The following is a 22,686-nucleotide window of genomic DNA, read 5'->3' as shown; positions in this document are numbered from 1 at the left end:
AATGCAATTTCAAGCTGTATTTAAGAGATGGCTGACTGGGAGATGACTAAAGAAATTGTGGTACATGACTGCAAAGTAATATTACTATGCTGTTAAAAAATGATGAATGTGATGAATACAGAGAAACAAGAAAAGATATACATGAACTAATGCTGAGTCAGAAGCAAGCACAGCCAAGAAAATAACATATGCCAGAGATGTCAAATGTTGCCCAAGGGCCATAAGCAGTAGGCAAAACTCTGAGCCAGATTAAAATGTAACTGGGAAATATTTGACAAAATAAATAAAAATACAATACAGTGTAGATGATAGTAATTTGTGGTTTTCTAAGTCAATATGTGGCCCTCAGGTATCTACTTGTATTTGAGTTTGACAACAATAATATATACAATGACTATAACAATGTAAATAGAAAGAACCACCATAAAAAATGTTGCAAAATTCCTCTGTTCATAACTCTTCATAATAGCTCTCTGTCTCTTGATGAAGAAACCCTAAACTCCTTATCCTTAATTGGATACTCAATAAGCTGGCTTCTCCCTACCTTTTCAGCTTTATCTCACATTATTCTCCTCCATGTGTGCAATGTAATTACTGTATGTTGATCGTTCAGTATTATATATTTCTGTAGCTGCAGTATCCTTACTAAACTGTTATCTTCATGAGGACAGGAATAATGTCTATCTCCCCTAGTACTGGTACTTTGCACACTAAGGGCACTTAATAAATGATTACTGATTTAATGAATGTCAAATGACTGACAGTCAATTAAAGTTTCACAAGGTAATATGTTCAAATAAATTAGTATTTCATTAACTGTGAAACAAGAAGATAGAATTCAGTTGCTTCTCTTTTGAAATATGAATTCTAGATAACTGACCTTTAACACTTTGGAGGGAACTTCAGGCAGAAGTCCTTGAAGTTGATCAAGAGTTGCAGATAGCAGCCAAGGCAGAGAAGGTCCTTTATTTAACATAAGCTGAGCCACCAAGGGATTGATACACGGAAAATCAAGTAAACACATTTCATCCTGGATAAAAAGATTTAAAGAATGGTCAGGATTTTCATAATGATTCATTTTATGTCATTTAGCTTGTTTGGCAACCTGATGTTCCTGAGTATTTCAGGAATTCATACCACAGAATATGGGGCTATGGGAGGTAGAACTAGAGAAAGGCAGTATAGCTTCTTGGAACAAAGAATCTAAGAGTATTTGTTCTAGTTTATCCACAGAGTTGGTTGCAGCACAACTAAAAGGTATTTCTCTGGTTGCCTCCTTTATTTTGAAGCCTTCATAGTCTCCCTTCTAAAAAATAATTATTTGCTAGCCACATCAGTTTTCCAAATGATGAGTACATTATCATGGTTTCCAGATGTTCAGTTTCATGAAGGCCTTATACAGGGGTGTGCTGGTAAAAGTTTAACATCCAGCTTCCTGAAAAAAAATATACATACAGCACACTTCTAAATTTCATTTATTTATTTATTTATTTATTTTTGCTAGGCAATGGGGTTAAGTGACTTGCTCAGGGTTGCACACCTAGTAACACTTTAAAATTTAATCTGCATTATTAACATTTTCTCCATCACTTTCTTAAGTCTAGAAAGTCAACAAAACAAAAAATCATTCCCTGATTTGTAGAGTTTGCCAATTTCTGAGATTTAAAATTGAAAATTTAACAATTGGTATTCATGAGCCAGTTATAAGCTGGCTCCAGAACACCACTGGCCTTCTATGAAGAACTTAGGAAGATCACATATCAATCTTGACTGACTCATACCTCTAGACATTAAGGTCATTCCTCATTGTCTAGAGAGACATGGCATAGCATCCATCTTTACTACTTCCATCGCACATTTCCAGACTTTCTGGGTTTTTTTGGTCAAGTGGATGGGAATGGCAAGCCCTGAAAAGCTCACACAGAGTATGCCATGATTAGAAGAGCCCCCACTTAGCCTTTAATTGGTCTGACATCATTCACAGAAAACCTTGTAATGTTTAGTGGATAAGATTTTAGTTTTTTAATAAATATAAAAGTACTAATAATATTAACTAGTTCATAAGTCTCTTTCTTTTTTTCTTTTGGTGAGGCAATTGCGGTTAAGTGACTTGCCTAGAGTCACACAGCCACTGTCAAGTGCCTGAGGCCGTATTTGAACTCAGGTCTTCCTCACTCCAGGGACGGTGCCCTCTCCACTGCACCACCTAGCTGCCCCTAGTTCATAAGTTTCTCAGGCAGTTTGCCCTGACAGCAAAACAGAGCAAACACTAATGATATTAGAACTCTTGAGTCAGATTATCATATTAGACTTAAGGTGAACATTCCAAATACTCTGTAGAGCAGGTATCATCAATTTTTTTTAGGCTGGAGGGTCACTATTAGAGTTTTCAAAATGCCATTGATGTCAATAAATTTTTAAAAAATGAAAAGGAAGAAAAGGAGAAACAAAGAAAGTTTAAAAACTGAGAGGAAAACAAGAGAAGAATAAGAATAGGTGCATATGTTGGGAAGTAGTAAAGTCCTACAAACAATTAACCTAAGGAATACTTAGTGGCACTAATGGCTTAGGTGGATGGTTTTAGAAAAGTCAGGAGATTGACTCTGTCCTTGGCTTAGGTATTAACTGCATTTAACAAAGCTTAAGTGATTTTATTTCTTTGTTCCCTTTCTTAGTTTCCTTTTGGAAAAATAGAAAGAGATCTTTCCATTCATGATCCATCACCCTGATGCCTTAGAGAATATAGCCAACTAAAGCACCTTACAGCACCACAAATAGAAGAACCAAGAGAAAACAGAGTTAGAAGGCAGTCTGAAAGATCAAATTATTTGGAAGCTGTTATGTCACTGGTCACAAATTCTGTGCTCAGAGGCGTGTTCTTTTTAGTGCCAGTTGTCAAAGCTCATCATAGTGAAGCGTAGGACCCAAGGTTAATTAGACTAGTATTCAATTCAATTTAGTTCAATGATCACTTATTGATGCTTACTATGTGCAAAGCACTTTGCTGGGAACAATTCTTCTCCCCCTAACATTTTTAAATAATTGAAATTGAATTAAAACGTATATTAAGAACAGCCTCAAAGAGAAAAAGGAGATATCACAAGAGCATCATGTAGACCAAAGAGGGATATAGAATAAGGAAGAAAAGCATTATTGCTAAATAGCAATCCCTAATTTTCAGTCTCCTAGGGTCCTTTACATGCTAATTACATATACATACCTACACACATATGTATATATATATATATATATATATATATATATATATATATATGTAGAGTAAGTTTTAAGCACCTCTTTCTCCTCCCACTTTCTTATATAGTACACTAATCTTCATGCCCTACCCTCCTCAGGCCCTTCTCCCTAAAGTACAAGTTCTGGGTCTGTGGCTCTGATCTGCTGTGCTTAGGGATGGCTATACTAATCTCTATATTCAGTAAATAAGGCTGATGCTAGCTTAACTGCTAGAAAATATATGTATGTATTTAGAAATGGCTTACAGGGCCTTTTTCATGTAAGGGGAAAATGTTCCCTTTTTCTATTTCAAAATTTGATATAGCAAAAACATTAGCTGTGGCAATACATCAAAACCAAAAGCCTGTGATTTCAGCAGTGCAGGTCATCAATGCCAGAGTGCATCTCTTGTGTGACTTAGGAGAAGGTCTTCAAGAGTTGCTATGGCCAAAAAAATTCATCACTCCGTGGCTAAGCTAGTGAAAAACCTCTCTGAATTTAGCTAGACTGGTTCTCAGACAACAGAAATACAGTACATCACTAGATGCATACTTGAAGTTTTCATAGCTTGACAGGACCAGCCACAGCTTCATTTAGCTGGCATAACTTTTGAGAACCCAAGGGAGGTTTAGTCTAATTATAATACCACTTAGCACTGCAGGCCTCAAATAGATTATGACCAGAGGATAAGAAGCAAAAATGCTAAGTAAGGATCAGAACCCACAAGAAGAAAAATTATAATAGCTGACATTTATGTAAGATTTTAAGGGTTCTAAATATATCTATATAATATAATATAATTATTTGTGATATATAATTATATCACACTATAATTACATATCATGTGCATAATATAATATATATGGATTTACAAATATATAATTTGATAAACAGTAGAGGAATCTTTAAATAATTTCTAGATTAATTTTTATCAACATAAAAAAGTTTGTGATAATATTTATGAATTTAAAAATAAAAAATCAGGCAATTTTGGGGTTGGTATAAAAACTTGGTAAGTTTTAAGTCTATAAGTAAGCATGTGTAATGACCTAGTGTGTTTATTAATTAACTGATTAAGTAAATTTATCTTACTAAAATATTCTACAACTTCACCTGTCACTTTTGCAGGATAATTATTGAATTAAGTTATTGAATCATCTAGGTTCTATAGACTTTATTGTTTTTTCATCCAATTTAATTTTTAATATACCTTATTTATTTTAAGTCAGGAATTTGATGAAAAGATAAGGTTTTTAAAAATACTGTGCTATGTGCAAAATTTACCGAACATTGTGCTAATTATTCATTGGCTACTAATACCAACTGATTGGCACCACTTAAATGAAACTGAAACTAATACTACAGTATCTAAATTATTTATTTACTTTGCAATCAATAAAAATAATTAACACAGATAAGAAATGCACCTCAGATGGTGAAACTGAAAGCCAAGACCTGTCCAGCCATTCATGAGGAGCTCTCTTAGAGGATATCAAGATGTGGTCAGCAATTTGACGAATTAGCTTCACAGTTTCTTCTACTCCTGGCACAATAACAAGCTAAAAGAGTTTTTCCATGTTAGACGTCAGGTTATAATGAATAACGTTTCACATATTTTATTAGCTTTTAGTTGAATAGAAAATAAGGGAACATGAGGTGATTATTTAGCTTCAATTCTTTAGCTTCAATTCTTCAGGACTGTGTTAGTTTCTAACACAATGGAATGCATTCATCATAATTAATTAACATAACCTACCTGATATACAGGTTATTTCATTTCTGAGGTAAAAAGTTTTTCTTTCCCCTTTCATCTTACGGAACTTCATAACTTTCCATTTAAAATTTGTTATCTACTATTATTACACTCTGTAATAAGGCTATTTATTTAAATGTATATATAGAAGGAGAAGTATTAATTTGAATATGATTAGTAATTGCAGGTTTTTTCTAGTAATTAAGAAACAAAAATCATTAAAACAAATAGCAGAAAATGAATATTTCTTTTACAAAGGTACATATCAAACTTTCCAAAGACAAAGTTAAATAAGACAAAACAGACACTTAAACTGAATCTAATACCACGTGCTAAATAAAAAAGGATGTATTTTAAAATAATTATCATAATCATTTTGGAGTCAATAGTACACATTATCACTTGTTTTATGTCATGGCATTCTCCTCAGAAAGATGTTGCATGACAAACATATGTAGTTAAAGTAAAGTTAGCCTTGTTTTTTGGCAATTTCTAAATACTACTTAAAACAGCTGGAGATATCTAGAGGCATTATTATAGTAAGACTAAGAATTATTGTCTTAGGAACTTAAATAATCACTGAATTTGAGGAACTTAAATTTTCTGTAAAGGAAAAAAAAGAAACATGAAGTCTTTTTACATGATTAATTCAATTAATATTCAGACAAACATCATGTGCCTTTTAATTCTTTCCTTCTCTTTTCATTAGATCCTTTCAAAGTAAAACTATTCTAAAGAATGATCTCCTTAGAAAACATGCTAAATGTATATGGTTGATAAAACTGTTTTATTTTCAAATTTACATTATTGATAAATTTTAGGTGACCTATGAAAAACTAACATGCCAATCTTCCATTTGCCATACTATGGCAGTCTAAAATAAAATTAAGACAATTCAAATTTTATTTCTCCTTTAGTGACAGGGAGGTACCTTGGTCTTGTATTTCTAGCTAACACATTCATGGACACAGAAAGTGGCATGGAAAAGGGCTGATGGGAAGCACTACCATGCTACGACCATCAGAGAGACCAGCTGTCATATGAATTTCCACTAATTGCTGACTGATTTTATTACTGATGTTCAGCCATACAGAAATCAGGGAACAGAACAAATACTGTTCCTTATTTGGAATGAGACTTTGCTTTGCAAAAGTAAACTCCTAAATGAGAGAAGTTGGTAAAGTACTATACTGGTCCAAATATAGGCTGATCTCACCTAAAATCCTAAAATGAGATTTCTTTTAAAGGAAAAAAAAGACTCTTGGCAAAGATACTGGAATGGTTTACCATTTCCTTCTCCAGCTCATTTGACAGATGAGGAAACCAAGGCAAACAAGGTTAAGTGATCTGCTCAGGCTCACATGGCTAGTAAGGGTCTAAGGCCAGATTTGAAATTACGAAGAAGAGTCTTCCTGACTCCATGCTTAGTACTCTATCCACTGAGCCATCTAGCTGCCCAACACATAAGTTTATAGACATGGCTACTATACAAAATCCATGGGGGTCATATTAAAATGAAATTCAATATGTAAATTAAGAAAACAACAACTGTTTACTCCTATCTTAAAATGTCCATTCCCTCAAGGAGCTCACATTCTAATGAAGGAAATAACATAAAACAACTATGTGCATACAAGATATATACAATAGCAGTGGGAGTGGGGATCACCAGGAAAAGCCTCTTGCAGAAAGTGGGATTTGAGACGAGTCTTGAAGGGAGCCAGGGAAGCCAAGAAGAGGAAGAAGGAAGAGAAGTGGACAAACATTAAAATAACACCCATTATTAATATAGCACCCAGGCACTGTGCTTTACAAATATCTTATTTGATCCTCACAACAACCCTGGGAAATAGGTGCTATTACTTATCCCTGTTTTGCAGTTGAGGAAACTGAGACAGAAAGAAGTTAAATGAATTGCCCAGGGTCACATAGTTCGTAAGCATCTCAGGCTGGATTTGAACTCAGGTCTTCCTAACTCTAGGCCCAGTGCTGTATCCACTAAGCCACCTGGCTCATCTCAAGAGGTGAGGAGAGAGACTCCAACCATAGAAGACAGCCTATACAAAAGCACAGAGTCTGGAAATGGGCTATCATGTGTGACAAACAACAAGCAGATCAATGAGGGGAATGAAATCTAAGATTAGAAATGTAGGAAAGGACCAGCATGTGAAGGACTTTATATATATGATCCTCGAGCTGGAGGAGGGGAGGAGCCAAGATGGCGGAGTGAAAGCAGTGACTTGCTTGAGCTCTCCCCCAAACCCCTTCAAATACCTATAAAAAAATCTAAACAAATTCTAAAGAAGCAGAATCCACAAAAAGACAGAGTGAAACAAATTTACAGCCCATGACTTCCTGGATGGTTGACTGGAATGGTATATTGCGCCAGGCGGGGAAAGAAGCACAGTTCAGCCTGGGCACTCAGGCAAGGCAGGCTTCAGGGAACCTGGAGTAGCCCTCAGAGGACTGAATTGTGGGCAGCCATGGTGGTTTCCAGACTTCTCAATCCACAAACACCAAAGACAATTAAGAAGGTCAGTGGAAAAAGTTTGTGTTTATGGTGAGAGAGAGAAGCATGGTCCCAGCCCCAATCCCTGAGCTCAGCTTGGGGTGGCAACTGCTTCCAGAGCTTCTGGCCTACAGACTGAGGGGAAATCGAGTGGCTGATCAGAGGGGGATTGCAGGGATCTCTCTGCTGGTGCAGGATTCTCTTGCTTTGCCAGTGCTTGGATCTGGGTGACAGTTCTGGGTGTCAGTCCTGGGGCAAGGAGGAGTGCTAGTGTAGTGAAGCTTGTAGTGGCAGTAGAGAGAAAATCCTCCTCACAGTTCCAAAACAGAAAATAGTGCTTGTGGTCACTCATAGACCAGAGCACGGGCTAGGAATGGAGTAAACACCTTGCCCTTGATCACAGCATCTTGGAAGAATTGAAAATTTTGAGGTCTCTAAAAGTATCTCTGAAAACAGCTGCACAAAACCCCTGAAGCTTGGAGCAGGACATTCTCCACACTGGAAGCAGACCTCTACCTTAACAAAGAGTTTTTAACTAAAGTAACTGGCTGAGATCATGAGCAAGCAGCTCAAAAAGAGTCAGACCACAGAATCTTACTTTGGTGACAAAGAAGATCAAAACATACAACCAGAAGAAGACAACAAAATCAAAGCTCCTACATCCAAAGCCTCCAAGAAAAATATGAATTGGTCCCAGGCCATGGAAGAGCTCAAAAAGCATTTTGAGAAAGCAAGTAAGAGAATTAGAGGAAAAACTGAGAGTGACGCAAGAAAATCATGAAAAACAAGGGCAACAGCTTGCTAAAGGAGACCCAAAAATATACTGAGGAAAATAACACCTTAAAAAATATGGCAAAAAAAGGTCCAAAAAGCCAATAAGGGGGAAAATGCCCTAAAAAGCAAAATTGGCCAAATGGAAAAGAAAGTCCAAAAGGTTACTGAAGAAAATACTTCCTTAAAAAGTAGAATGGAGAAATTGGAAGCTAATGACTTTATGAGAAATCAAGACACTGTAAAACAAATCTCAAAAGAATGAAAAAATGAAAACAACGTGAAATATCTCATTGGAAAAACAACTGACCTGGAAAATAGATCCAGGAGAGAGAATTTTAAAATCATTGGACTATCTGAAAGCCATTGTCAAAAAAAGAGCCTAGACATCATCTTTCAAGAAATTATCAAGGAAAACTGCCCTGATGTTCTAGAACCAAAGGGCAAAATAGAAATGGAAAGAATCCACTGATCACCTCCTGAAAGAGATCCCCAAAGGAAAACTCCTAGGAATATTGTAGCCAAATTCCAGAGTTCCCAGGTCAAGGAGAAAATATTGCAAGCAGCCAGAAAGAAACAATTCAAGTATTGTGGAAACACAATCAGGATAACACAAGATTTAGCAGCTTCTACATTAAGGGACTGGAGGGCTTGGAATATAATATTCCAGAGGGCAAAGGTGATAAGATTACAGTCAAGAATCACCTACCCAGCAAAAGTGAGTATAATCCTTCAGGGGAAAAAAATGGTCATTCAGTAAAATAGGGGACTTTCAAGCATTCTTGATGAAAAGATCAGAGCTGAATAGAAAATTTGACTCAAGTGAAACTTGAAGAAGTAAACAGGAAAGAGAAATCATAAGAGACTTATTAAGGTTGAACTGTTTCCATTCCTACATGGAAAGATGATATTTGTAACTCATGAGACCTTTGTCAGTATTAGGATAGTTGGAGGGTAAAAAATTATATGTATGTATATATATGTAGATAGATAGATAGATAGAGGGCATAGGGTGAGTTGAAGATGAAGGGGTGATATCTGGAGAATAAAATTAAGGGGGTGAGAGAGGATTATACTGGGAGGAAAAACGGAGAGGTAGAATGGGGTAAATTATCTTACATAAAACAGACAAGAAAAGGCTTTTATAGTGAAGGGGAAATGTAAGAGGGAATGAGTGAATCTTATTGTCACAGGATTTGGCTTAAGGAGGGAATAACATACACACTTAATTGGGTATGGAAATCTATCTAACCCTACAGGAAAATGGGGTGGGGAAGGGGACAAGAGGGCAGGGGGATGATAGAGGGGAGGGCAGATTGGGGAAGGGGGTAATCAGAAGCAAACACTTCTGAGGAGGGACAGGGTCAAAAGAGAGAATAGAATAAATAGGGGGTGGGATAGGATGAAGGGAAATATACTTAGTTTTCCACAACATGATTACTATGGAAATGTTTTGCATGACTACACATGTATAACCTATATTGAGTTGCTTGCCTTTTCAATGAAGGTGGATAGGGAGGGAGGGAGGGAGAAAATTTGGAACCCAAAGTTTTAAAAACACATATTAAAAAAAATTGTTTTCACATGCAACTGGGAAATAAGAAATACAGGAAATGAAGTATAGAAATCTATCCTGCCCTACAGGAAAATAGAAGGGGGGGGTGAGATAGAAGGGAAGGCAGATTAGGGGAAGGGCTATTCAGAATGCATGTCATTTTAGGGTAGGGGGAGGGATAAGATATGGAGAAAATTTGGAACTCAAAATCTTGTGGAAGTGAATGTTGAAAACTAAAAATAATTAAAAAAATAAAAGAAAAAAACATATATATGATTCTCGAGGTAGATGAGACACTGGTCCTTCCTGGGTAGTAGCTTCCCATGGCTAGACCTATGCTTTGGGAAGATCCCTTTGACAGTAGAGTGGAGGATGGATTACAGTGGGGAGAGACTTGAGGCAGGGAGACCAATTAAAAGGCAGTTGCAATAGAGCAGGTGAGAGGTCACAAGGATGGTGGTGGGGAGTGGGGAGAGGGAAATTTATGAAAGATGCTGTGAATGTAGAAATGAAAAGATGTGACAACAAGTGAAGAGCTGAGAATGACATTGAGGTTGTAAGTCAAGGTGACTAGGAGAGTATCTTTCTCTACAGTAAAATGTATAGTATCTTATAGGGTTCAGCTTTGCAGACACACTAAACCAAGTCTAAAAAAATTCCAGGAGTTCTGACTCTTACCACATTTAGGGATGTAGAAGTTGGAGGTTCTACCTCTTCTAGCGGGCTGTGTAATAATATTAACAAATATAAATGTATCTAGAGAAGGGCAATAAGGTCTCTCCAAGGACCCTCTTTATACACCATCACAATTTCCCTGGAAGCATGTTTCCTGGCATCTCCATGTGGAGAGGCACAGGTCCTACATGTGCCAGGCTCCTATTAACATAAAGAAAAACTTCCCAACAATCAGAATCATCCAAAAATGGAATAGAATGCCGAAAGAGGTAGTAAATTCCATATTACTGTAGGCTATTATGCTTAAGTTCTTAGATGATTTGTAAAGGATGTTGTAGTTATGATTCATATTTTGGGTAAGATTCAGACTAAATGACCAAAGGTCTCTCCCCCACTCCCCAAATCTGACATCCTACAAATCTGCTGTTAGCAGTAGATTTTTTTTTAGTTTATGTAAAAATTTATTTGACCAAAAGCTAGAAACAGGTGATACTATTACATATGATACATTTGGTAAAGATCTAAATGAAAAGCATTGTTTTCATTCACCTTCACATTTTCTAGTGCGTTTCTGGGTAGTATTGGGGACTGGGATTATATGCCAGAAGCATGGTAATTTTTAACCACAACTCTAAACTTGAGTCTTCATATCTGTTCCACACTGCCGTGGAATAAGGAATGTTTTAGCACTGAGCTACACAAGGAAACTGTTTAGTAACAACAAATAGGCACTGCCTATTTGATTCTCTAAATCCAGTTAAATCAGGAGGTTTTTGGACTTTATTAAGTTGATCCCAAAAATAGGGATTAAAATCCCTCTGAAATAGAACAATCTTCTATTTGCCATACTATGGCAATCTAAAATAAAATTAAGACAATTCGAATTTTATTTCTCCTTTAGTGACAGTGAGGTACCTTTAGTCTTGTATTTCTAGCTAACACATTGGTGGACACAGAAAGTGGCATGGAAAAGGGCTGATGGGAAGCACTACCATGCTACAACCATCAGAGAGACAGGCTGTCATACGAATTTCTACTACATTGCTGGCTGACTTTGCTACTGATGTTCAGCCATACAGAAATCAGGGAACAGAACAAACACCATTCCTTATTTGGAATAGACTTTCAATTGCTTTGCAAAAGTCAACTCCAAAATGAGAGAAGTTGGTAAGGTATCATACTGGTACAAATATAGGCTGATCTCACCTAAAATCATAAAATGAGATCTCTTTTAAAGGAAAAAAAAAGTCTAAGTATATAGTGAAAGTAGCACCAATTATAATCCACATTTGGGTTGTTATACAAGCCATTTATATTTGAACCAATACAAAAATGGAACCTCAAGTATCCATCCAGAAAAAAATCTAGATGTTGTTGATTATCTTTTAAAAATATTTTCTCAGAGACTAGCAGTAGAATTTTTCCTGAGAGGGAACAAACACTAATATTTCCTCAGGCAAAAAAAAAAACAACAACCAAAAAACAGTACCATCACTCTGTACTGTTGTATTCTAAGGTAAGTCAGCCCTGTTATTCAATATAGTTTCAGCCCTGTTATTCAATATAGTCTAGGGCTAAATCAGTTTTGGGGTCTTCCCTGTAGTAGTAAAACACTACCAGTTCATCACACATGGAAATGTATAGAATTGAACTCATGTTCAAATTGGAAAACTAGTCTACATTTGTTTAAAATGGAAACTATAGGTTAACAACAATTATTCTTACTATGATATCTGTGTATGGAAAAGTAGGCCAGCTGATCATGTAACGAGAGTGAGGAATAATTAATTGCTAGGTAGTCCTTGTGTTGTATTAGTAGTATTACATTTGAAAATTGAGAGACAATTATCTGAACATGATCAGTTTATTTAGTTAGGCTAGCAGTAACCAATAAATTGGATCAATGTCCTTTTTCAATGACCAAAGACTTTGAGGTAGGACTCACCAGTCTTAATATAGTTTTGGGAAGTACAAGAGAACAAAGAATAGAAAGCATAAAACAATATGATTGTTACAAAGTCTGAAATATCATAGATGATGGAAAACAATATGGCTGGATGGAAGTCTGGAATGCAGGGCTATTAACAACCCTTCCTTCCATCTTGTTGCTACAGAAAGCTCTTTGGTGTTGCCTACCTGTTAGAATCACAATGATAACAGTTCAGACTTTCTTGAAGGAAAGCATTGTAGAGATAACAGACTTACTGGTACCTATCTGCGTCTTTCAAGGCTTGTTAGTGAGATAACAGATCTCCCCGAACTGTACACGGGCAGTAAGATGTGTAGAGACAATATACTTCTTTGAATCAAGGTGATTTACGGAACAACTTAGCTCAGAGAGGAAAGCTGAACTTCTGAACTTAACTCAGAGACAAAGAAACACGGCTTAGGCAATTTTACAACATATTTACAATCAATTACAAAATCAGAATCAATTTGATTTTCTCAGTTGCCGTACAATTACAAAAGAGCTAGAGGAAGGTTCCTCACAGGTGGACCTGCTGTGAAGGATTTTTAAGAGGCCATGGACAAGAGTGTCAGAGTTTGAGAAGGCATAGATGACTGAAAATCTCTATTTCAGATGAATTACCCAAATTGATTCAATGAAGAACCAAAATATTATATCCAATGCAGAAGTAACCAAAATAAAAATATAATTAATTCACAAAGAAGTTTAGCACAAAAATAAATACTTTCTTCAGCAGATATTTTAAAATCATTTTACATAGAATGATTTTGAGGCCTTTTCTCTTTTTTCCAACAGCAGAAGACCTGCAGTTGTTCCTCAGGTTTGTGGTATAATACTTCCTCTTCAGCCCTAAGTTTTCCATGCTTACCACGCTGCTCACTGACCTACTAAAGCACCTCACCTCAAAGCATTCTACTGAATGCCAGAGTCAGATGGGACATTTACAAGTATTTCTTGGTTGCAATCTTTATTTATCTGAACCCACAGAAATAGTTCAACATAAAGACCTACATATCAAAGAATCACAATACAAAAGACCTAAAATGGGGCCTCAGAGACCAAGTCCAACCTATACCTGACCAAGAATCCCTTCTACAACATCCCCATCAAGTGATAATCTAACATATACTTGACATTGACCAATGAAGGGGAACCCAGTACCTTCAGAGGCAGTCCATTCTACTTACATGTCATATTATTTTATTTTATTGCAATTATTTATTTATTTATTTGTTGAGGCAATTGGGGTTAAGTGACTTGCTTGGAGTCACACAGCTAGTAAGTGTTATGTGTCTGAGGCCAGATTTGAGTCAGGTCCTCCCGACTCCAGGGCTGATGCTTTATCCACTATGCCACCTAGCTGCCTCCATTCATGTCTTTCCGGGTGTTTATGAAATCTATCCATTGCGCCACCTAGCTGCCCCTCCACATCATATTATTGACTCACATGGAACTTGCAGTCTTTTAAAACCTCTATTTATTTTTTCACAGATATTATTATTTTTCCATGTCTCCTTGATCCTATAATTGCAAAAAACCCATTCATAGAGCTTTATTCATTCATTGGATAGACATTTATTGGGGATGTAAAAACAAAATAGGCCCTGTGCTCAAAGAACTTACATCCTTTATTGGGGGGAAATTTACATTTATTCCTATTGAACTGAATTGTCTTATTTGATTAACTCTATCATTCTAGTATGCTGAAAACGTTCTGGATCTGGATTCTATCATCTGCAAATTTAAAAAGGATGCTTTTCTGTGCCTTCATCTAAGTTACTTAGAAGAAAAATCTGTATAGTGAAGGGCAAAGGACCAATAATTGGAGTATTTCACTAGAGACTTTCATTCAAGCTGTCATCTATACATTGATGACCAATCTTTGATTCGGCCAGCTAGTTCCTGTATCTATATACCTGTACTATCATCTAGCCTCTCTATCTTTTCTACAAATATACAACTGAAGACTTGGTCAAGTGTTTTGCTAAAATCTAAGTATTCATGGTAGTAACTTAATTTACTGATCTAGTTATCTCGTTAGAAAAGGAAATGAAAGTAGTATAGTATGACTTGTTATTGATGGAGCCATATGTGCTTTTAATTTTCACTTCTCTTCTCACGCATGATGTTCCATCTCCTGCCTCCATGACTTTGCCCATACTTGGAATTATTCTTCTCAAGGCATAGCACCTCTGCAGCATAACATCAATCCATATAAGTCTTCTGGGCTCAATTTTTTATGAGAGGCTGAAGTATTTTTCTGCTTTCAGCTACTGACTTAGCTGGATGGTATTGTACTTTCTTCATCTGAAGTGCTACAGAGCTCTTTCACCTAGGTCAGTGGCTCTTGGTTTAGAATTAGAAGCTTTTTCTCTTTGACTCCCTCAGAGTCTCAGCTCTTAAGGTGGTATGTCACCTCAGGGCAAGAAAAGGGAGAAGTCTTGCCTATCTACTTGACAAATTCTTCCTATCTCAAAAGTCTCTTCTCTCCTTAAAGCCACTCTTGTTACCTTAGTTTCAATTCAGAAAGTTTCACTTCCCACACTCCTTTGAAAATCTTAGATAAAAGGCAAAGAATAAAAGTATGAATGAAATCTCTAAAACTGCAGCACTTTTCCCATCTCCAAGATCTTTTAAAGATCCCTGAGAGTGGCTTGTTAGTCATATCTACTAGTTCTTTCAGCATTTTAATTTTTATTCAGGCCTGGTGAGTTGAATTCATTTAGGACACTTAAATGCAGTTTTGTTATCTCTTCACTCATCTTGGGTTTACAATTCCTGCTAACTATAGTCGTTTTTCTTCTTTTCAATCCAAAGGTCATTCTCCTTAGAAGATAAAACAGAAGCAAAATAAGAGTCAAGCAGCTCAGCCTTCTCACTATCATCCAGCATCATCTTCATCCAGAATAGTGAGTGGTATTAATTCTTTTTCAGATCACCCTGTTTTTCTCCAATCCTTTTTGTTGTGCTTATCAGCTCATCAGCTTCAGATTACTCTGACTCTATTAGACTTGATACAATTCTTATAAGCCTATGCTATTCTTTAGAGTTCTACTTTTGTTACTTGCTCTTGTTTACATTTTTTCTACATCCTTTTAAAATCCGTATGTCAGTGAGTGTCCAAATCAGTCTCTTCAACAAGTTCTTCTTTTTCCTCTTCAAAATAAATTTTGCTTGCTTTATTGTAATTTCATTCTTAACAACTTCCCATTCTTTAGTGATGCCTCTCCCTTTCAATAATAGGCCACTGGATCTTGGCTGTTCTTTTTCGGAACTTTTTGATATCTGCTTTCCCAACATAGCATGCATATTAAAAGGTGCATGACTTTCATTTTCTCTACCAAGAACTTAATAATGGAACAGTCACTTGCCCCCAGTGTTCCTATTGTTCCTGCTTCAAAAACCATTTCTTCCTTATTGGCCCGAATCAGGTCTAGATTAGCAATTCCATTGGTCGTTGCTTCTACCTTTTGAATGAAGTTACAACTTGACTAGCTGTTCTGCCATTGATAGAGAGAATGCCAACACAAGTCCTGATAACTGAAATCTCCTATCATTATACTATCATTGTTAGACTTATGACATTTTCATATTCCTTGTCTAATTCATCCTTCTTTTCAGGTGGTCTGTAGTATACCTCTATAATATTGCTTCTATTTCTACCTTCATTGATCTTTGGTCAATTGTTCTTCACTGAGAGAAACAATCATTAATAACCAATGATTTGGGGAGATCTATTTTCCCCTTTTTCTAAAGTCTTCATTTCAAGGCTCAACCTCTGAAAGACAGGACTGATGATAGCAGATAACTAACATATTTCTCAGTCTAGGTATTGCTACTCCATCCAACCTTACAAGAAATTTAATCTAAGGTGAAACTTCTGGCCCATTGTGTTCTATTCAGGTTTGGGTGGGGGATATAGATCCTTTGTCTAGATTTCCTGTGACTGGGGGTGATTTGGAAGTACATGCCTGTCCCCTAGTCCCTCATTATACTTATACTATTCATTCTCTCATTAATTTTTAACTAGAGTTGATTGCCACCCTCAGGAACATCCACTCTTCCAAGGGCACATAAACTGTGAGCCCACCACCATGATTTCTCTTTTGTCTAAGAGTGACCACTCCATTAATGAAAATATTAATAAAATGTTAGCATTATTAATAAAATGATTAATTACCCAGAAACTATGTCTCTTGAACTTTTTAAACATCATACCTCCATGTTTTTTCCCTTAATTTTCTGGATTTCCTCACAAGAATATGAATTTATATTCTAGGGCTGAATTCCAGACTCAAGTCCTAGTGATGACATAAGCTATGACATAGCTATGACACAAAATTTGCCTCCTTGCATTACTATCTTCAGTTAACCCTGTGTGTTGCTCATACTTTGTGTATTTGTATATATACATCTGAGACCATGAGTTTTAATGTTGGATCTCTTCTTGGATCTTTGTCTTCTGTTATTGGTACTCTCTTTTGTTATTCTTCTAATTATGTTATACATGCCACTAACTGTAGTACCAGGTTTATCAGATATATGGGAGCAGTTTTTTCTCTTCCATTTCCCTCTGTGGCTTTTGTAAGAGTCACAAGATTCTATGAAAGAATATTTTTTTCAGTCCTTGTAGGCCCTAATGTTTTATGCCATCTGTTATTCCAATATGAACCCCATTTTCAGACATCAATGTTTCCATGGGGGCTCAACTCTCAGAAATAACATTACCACCTTGCTATTTTCTTACGTACACTCATTTTTGCAATTTGCATTATTCTGCAAGTTCTGCAAGAAGACATTATTTCTAGGTAATATCTGAAGTATAGACATACCATCTTGAGGGATCTCATGATTATCTACACTGATCAAAAGAACCTGGAGCATCTTTAAATGACCCTTCAGCTCAACCAGCATTATTTTTTAAATCACATTTAATTTTATCATCACCTGCATTCCAATATACCTTAATTGTGAGCAAGCTAATAAGCTGTCATGAAAATTGGAATGCAGACACCCGCCTACTTGCTACTGTATGACCTCAGGGAAATCTCATCATTCTGATGGCATTTCCTTGAACTTCAGTTTCCAAATCTGTAAATGAGGAGGCTATACTAAACAATCATAGGTCCCTTCCCACTCAAAATCTATAACTGACAGACTGGCTGATTCATCCTGGGCCTTTAGTGATTAGTAAAAATTTAGCTTTTAAGTTCACAAGTTTTGCATTGCAGGTTGATAGGCTGTCAACTTTTGGATAAGCAAAAGATTATTCATGAATTTTTGAGCTTTTACCTCTTTCTTTGGACATTAGTTTTTGGTTTTTTTTAACCTGTAGTGGATCATGTGGTATAGCAGAAAGAATACTAGATTTAAATTTAGAACACCTGGGTTCAAATCCCAGCTCCACTATTTACTAATTGTGAGACACTGAGTAAGTCACTATACCTCCCCAAGGTTAGATTTCTCATCTGTAAAATGAGGGTTTTGGAATCTAAGGATCCCTTTTGGTTTATAGGATCATAGACTTTAAATCCCATAATCTTTTAATCCTTATTCTCAGTGATTATATAATCTTTTGTAGCATTTTCATTTATGAATAGCATATGCAAAACACATCAAATAACAAAAAATATTTCAAAGAAACACCTTCACTTCCAGTTCTTCAGATTTCAACCCAAATGGAACCAAAGCTGCATAGATCAGTGCTAGGTGATGAAGAGTTTTTCCTGTAAGGCAGTACCTAAAACAGAGCTCTGTTATTATATTGCTATTCATTTGTCATCCAAATGTAATTGTCAAAACGCTGCAGAAAACATTTCTCTATATTATAATATTATCGGAAACTTCTTGTTAAGGAAAGATTAACAATGGTATCTGAAATTAATTCTAGTTCTATGTAACCAGGATTTCCTATGAGGCATCTCATATATTTCTCTAGCATTGTTTTCCCAGTAGGTAAGGATAAAGGGTTCTGGAAAATAATAATTCAATAGGCATCTTCTTAAATCTTGCTACTTATAACACTATACATGTATAGGTCCTGCTGGGAACACATACCAAAGACAGGATCTATTCCTTAATCTGTATTTCCCTGTGCCTCTCTCTGTATATGTGGATAAATGAATAAGAGAGACGGTGGGGAGGCAGGGAGAAGAGAGAGAGAGGAAGAGAGGGAGGTAAGGGGAAGAGGTGGAGAGATGGAGAGGAGAGGGAAGAGAGAGAGACAGAGGAAGGGAGATGGAGAAAAAGAGAAAAGGGAGAGAGAGATGGAGTGAGGAGGGGAGAGAGAGAAAGAGGAGGGAGGTGGGGAGAGAGAGAGGAGAAAGGAGAGAGACAGAGACAGAAAGAGAGAAATAGAGAGAAAGAGAGAGGTTAAATGATTTACTTGAAGTCAAACACTACTTAGGAAGTAGAACTGAGGATAAATACCTTTATGTGATCTAGTTTATATGTCTAGCCACCATCATCCCATAAGTTAGCATATTGGGGTAGATAAGGTGAGAGTCAGAAAGAAAGTTAGTAGGGGGAAAATCACAGAGGCAAGGTCAGTGAAGTCAAAGCTCATTCTGATGTCAACATCCTTTCTCAAGATTGAACATCTAGACATGGCTTTCTAACTCCTTAATTAAGCATACACTATACTGTAAATTATTTGTTAGGTTGGTGAATTTAATAGGGGGTTGCCTTCATTTAAAATTACTTTTGTGTTAGGGAAACAAATATAGAAAGTCAAAGTAATTATAAGTATTTTAAAATTAACTTCTACTAAAGTTCTAGCTGTTTAATATTGGTTTACACCAAAATTAATGTAATGAAGCAGGGAAAGCCCTTTTTCTCTGCCTTGTGGACCAGCACAGAATTTTGGCTCTGATAATCATGGCCCTGAACTGCATGAGAAATGCAGTGGGGAAATGAGAAATAATGTGAAAAACTTAATACAAACAACATAAGCAAGTATAATGATTCCAGAAACATGACATAAGAGCAGTAATACTGAATAATAACTTAAAGGAATATAACATTTTCTTAATTTACCCATCCCATTAAACTTATTAAAGAAAACATTTTACGTTATAATATGTCAGCACAGGAGGAAATTGTTTACCTACTCTGAATTCAGTCTTTCTTTGGAGTACAAAATGACCCAACAGTAGCTGTACTGGATTGATAATGCTATCAACTTCAAAATGAAGTTATCTGATGCCTTTTCATAATTCAGTTCTTCCAGACTCTACCAAAAAACCAAAACAAAACAAAACATAAAATGTTTATGGATTTGAATACTTTTTTTTAAACTAAATTATTGGTATTGCTTTAAGACTTGCAAATTCCTTTTGAGTATATAGACTTATATCCTGCAACAGTTAAAATAAGGTAGACTGAGGCACAAAGTATGTGCCTCATGAGCATACTATTTATTGGTAAATTCATGCTTTATTAATGAATTCATTAGTAAATGTAGTAAGAGGGTTTGAGTGAACCCCCACACCAGAAGTCCTAGTCCTCCTTGAACACCCTACATATCCTATAGTTTTGGAGAGTACAGAAAATAGGAAGGCCAATATTATAGATGGAAGAAAATATGATTCGATGGAAATCTGGGAATGAGGGACAGCAACAATCCCCTCTTTACCTCCTGTGACTATGAAATGTTCATTGTTTGAGTCTGGCAGCATCTGCAAGGACAGAGATAGCAAACCAGACTTCTTTAGATAACAAACCAGACCTTCTTCAAGGACAGATTGGTGGTGTAAAGATACTAGACCAGACTCCCAGGTGTCCACCTGCTTCCTTCAAAGGTAACAGGTTTACTTGACTGAAGAATAGAACAGTGATTAATAAGAGAACTGGATTTCTAAACTTAGCTCATTACAAGCTAGCTAAATTCTGACCTGACTTCAGAGGCAAAGAACTATGACTTAGGCAGTTACAGGGAAAAAAAAATCAATTAACTGTAAGTAGGATCAATTAAAAAAAATGACACAGAATCAATCTGATTATTTCAGTCCCAATGTAACAATCAACATCGTAGGCATTAGGAAAAAAGACATGAGCAGAAGTCTTCTCATTTTAGAAAATGGGGCTCACAGTCCAACTAGATCCTAGACTTCAGGAAAGGAACTCTGCTGAGGGTATGTATGGTTGGATTATTTCAGAAGACAATTAAATATTTGTCTGATGATCTGTGGGAAAATCTGGATTTTTTGCATTTTGAGAGGTATAAAGGAATGTGGCCATCATTTGTCTTTCCCCAAAACTCTATTTGGTGTCCTGACATAATGGGGATTTGCTCAGGTTACTTTGTGGAGTTAGTCTAAATTTGTTTATCTGTTTATGAGCTAAGAAGTTTTGGGAGCCACACCCTACCCTGCCAATAACTGAATTAAGAGGAAACAGTTTAGCATGAGCTAGGTGCAGAAGTAAAAACTAGCTCCACTGGAATCCCAGTAGATAGAGAAAAGAAGCATCATCATTTTGGGACTAGTTGCAGGAAAGCAAGTATATCTAAGTTAGCACTAAAGGTCAGTTAGGATTCATGATTGTCAAAACTAGCTAAAGCTTTATGAAGCAGAACTGTACAGACTTGAGACTAGCCTAAAGCACAGATTTTTAAGTGAAACCAACCATAGTATTGAGATGGTTTTTCAGGAATTTTTTTCTGGTAAATTATATGACTCTGTATATCCTGGCCATAGGGCTAATATTGAAAGGAGGAAGGAAATGGTATTATTAACATTTTTTCTCGGGGAAATGGAATATATCTTGACTATCTCTGCTCACATGAAAAGTTACTATACAAGTATATTTTTCCCTAAGTCATTTGCAACTGCCTCTCTGGATTTCATTTCCTTATCTGTAAAGAGATTATATATTATGATCAGGAATGTAAGGTTTATTCAATAGAAGGAAAAGTATAAACATAATAGACTGTATTTTAACAAAAATAATAAAAGTTGTGGCATTGTATCAATAGAAACTGAAAAAGTTTTTGTCAAAGGGCAAATACTACCTATCTAAAACCTACAGCCAACATTATATGTAATGGAAAAAGGTTAAAGACCTTTCCAGTAAGTTAAGGAATAAGGCCAGGATGTTCAATATCATCACTACTATTTGATTAGTTCTATAAACACTATAGTAATGACAAGAATAAGAAATTGAAGGAATAAGCATAGGCAAAGAGAAAAAAAAAGTTACTACTTTTTGCAGAGGATAAAATAGTTCAGCTAGAGAACCTTAAGGTCAATTTTGTTTATACTATAAAAAAGAAGATAAAATTAAACAAAGAAAATATAAGGCTTAACCTCAGAGTGAACCAGTGTGAACTTATTGCTATATTTCACCCTCTAGACCAGTATTTCTCAACCACAGCACCTTTGTCCACAAAAAATGAATGAAACAAACAAAAACAAGCTTATTAAGTGCCCGCCATGTGCCAGGAACTGTGCTAAGCACTTTATAAATATTTTTTCATTTGATCCTCATAAGGTACGTGCTGTTATTATCTCCATTTTACAATTTAGGAAACTGAGGCAAGACAGAGATTAAATGACTTCTCCAGGGTCACATAGCTAGTAAGAGTCTGAGGCTGAATTTGAACTCAGGTTTTCCTGACTCTAGGCCCAGTGTTGTATCCACTGTGCCTAGAAGCCAAAATTTTTACCACCAAATTCATAAATAAACTCATGTTAGCAGCCAGAGCCTCCCTAACATGGCTCCTTCTAGGTCTATTACAATCAAGGGGTAACTAAATATCTCAGTCAGCTCATGGGCCTTTGTCTCCACTGAATCATTCTGACTAAGCCAGAATAAGATGCTTAAAGCAGAATATAAGATGAGTAACAAGGCATCAATCAAGCTGCAAGTACTTACTACCATTTTCAAAGCCTCTCCTGTGACTAAATTCTACTTTCCATCCCATTCTACTTGTATAATTAACACAGGAGGGACACAAGTAGTTTTATTCATACTATTACAGAATTTAGTGCCCAGAAGCAGGTCTGCCAGGTCACTCTCTTATTTTTGTTCCTTATGCTGGCTTTTCTCCCTTCTTTTAAAAATTTATTTTTAAAATTCTGGACTTAACAAACACTAAATAAAATGAGCATTTCCATACGCTAAGCACAACAAAAAAGAGAATTGATTGTATATGAAATTGTGAGTCTCTATGCAAAGCTTGCTTTTCTTTTTAAGTATATAATAAATTCAACATATAACTC

At 36.1% G+C, this 22,686-nt stretch overlaps 1 protein-coding gene across 1 annotated transcript in view; it reads right to left on the bottom strand.

The window, feature by feature from the left end:
- The window catches only part of SHOC1 (shortage in chiasmata 1), a 143,628-nt gene that overhangs the window by 9,720 nt on the left and 111,222 nt on the right, over nt 1-22,686 (bottom strand). The window contains exons 23-26 of the mRNA XM_078152859.1: nt 19,576-19,697; nt 18,113-18,206; nt 4,662-4,793; nt 881-1,030 (exon numbers count right to left, since the gene is read on the bottom strand). Of these exons, the coding sequence (XP_078008985.1) occupies nt 881-1,030; nt 4,662-4,793; nt 18,113-18,206; nt 19,576-19,697 (498 nt within the window). The remainder of the gene's footprint in view (nt 1-880; nt 1,031-4,661; nt 4,794-18,112; nt 18,207-19,575; nt 19,698-22,686) is intronic.

This window comes from Phascolarctos cinereus, unplaced genomic scaffold, assembly GCF_003287225.1.
Source record: "Phascolarctos cinereus isolate Bilbo 61053 unplaced genomic scaffold, phaCin_HiC Scaffold_4;HRSCAF=312, whole genome shotgun sequence".
NCBI lineage: Eukaryota > Metazoa > Chordata > Mammalia > Diprotodontia > Phascolarctidae > Phascolarctos > Phascolarctos cinereus.
The sequence above is the reverse complement of the archived record's forward strand: the minus strand, read 5'-3'. Positions and strand labels throughout refer to the sequence as shown.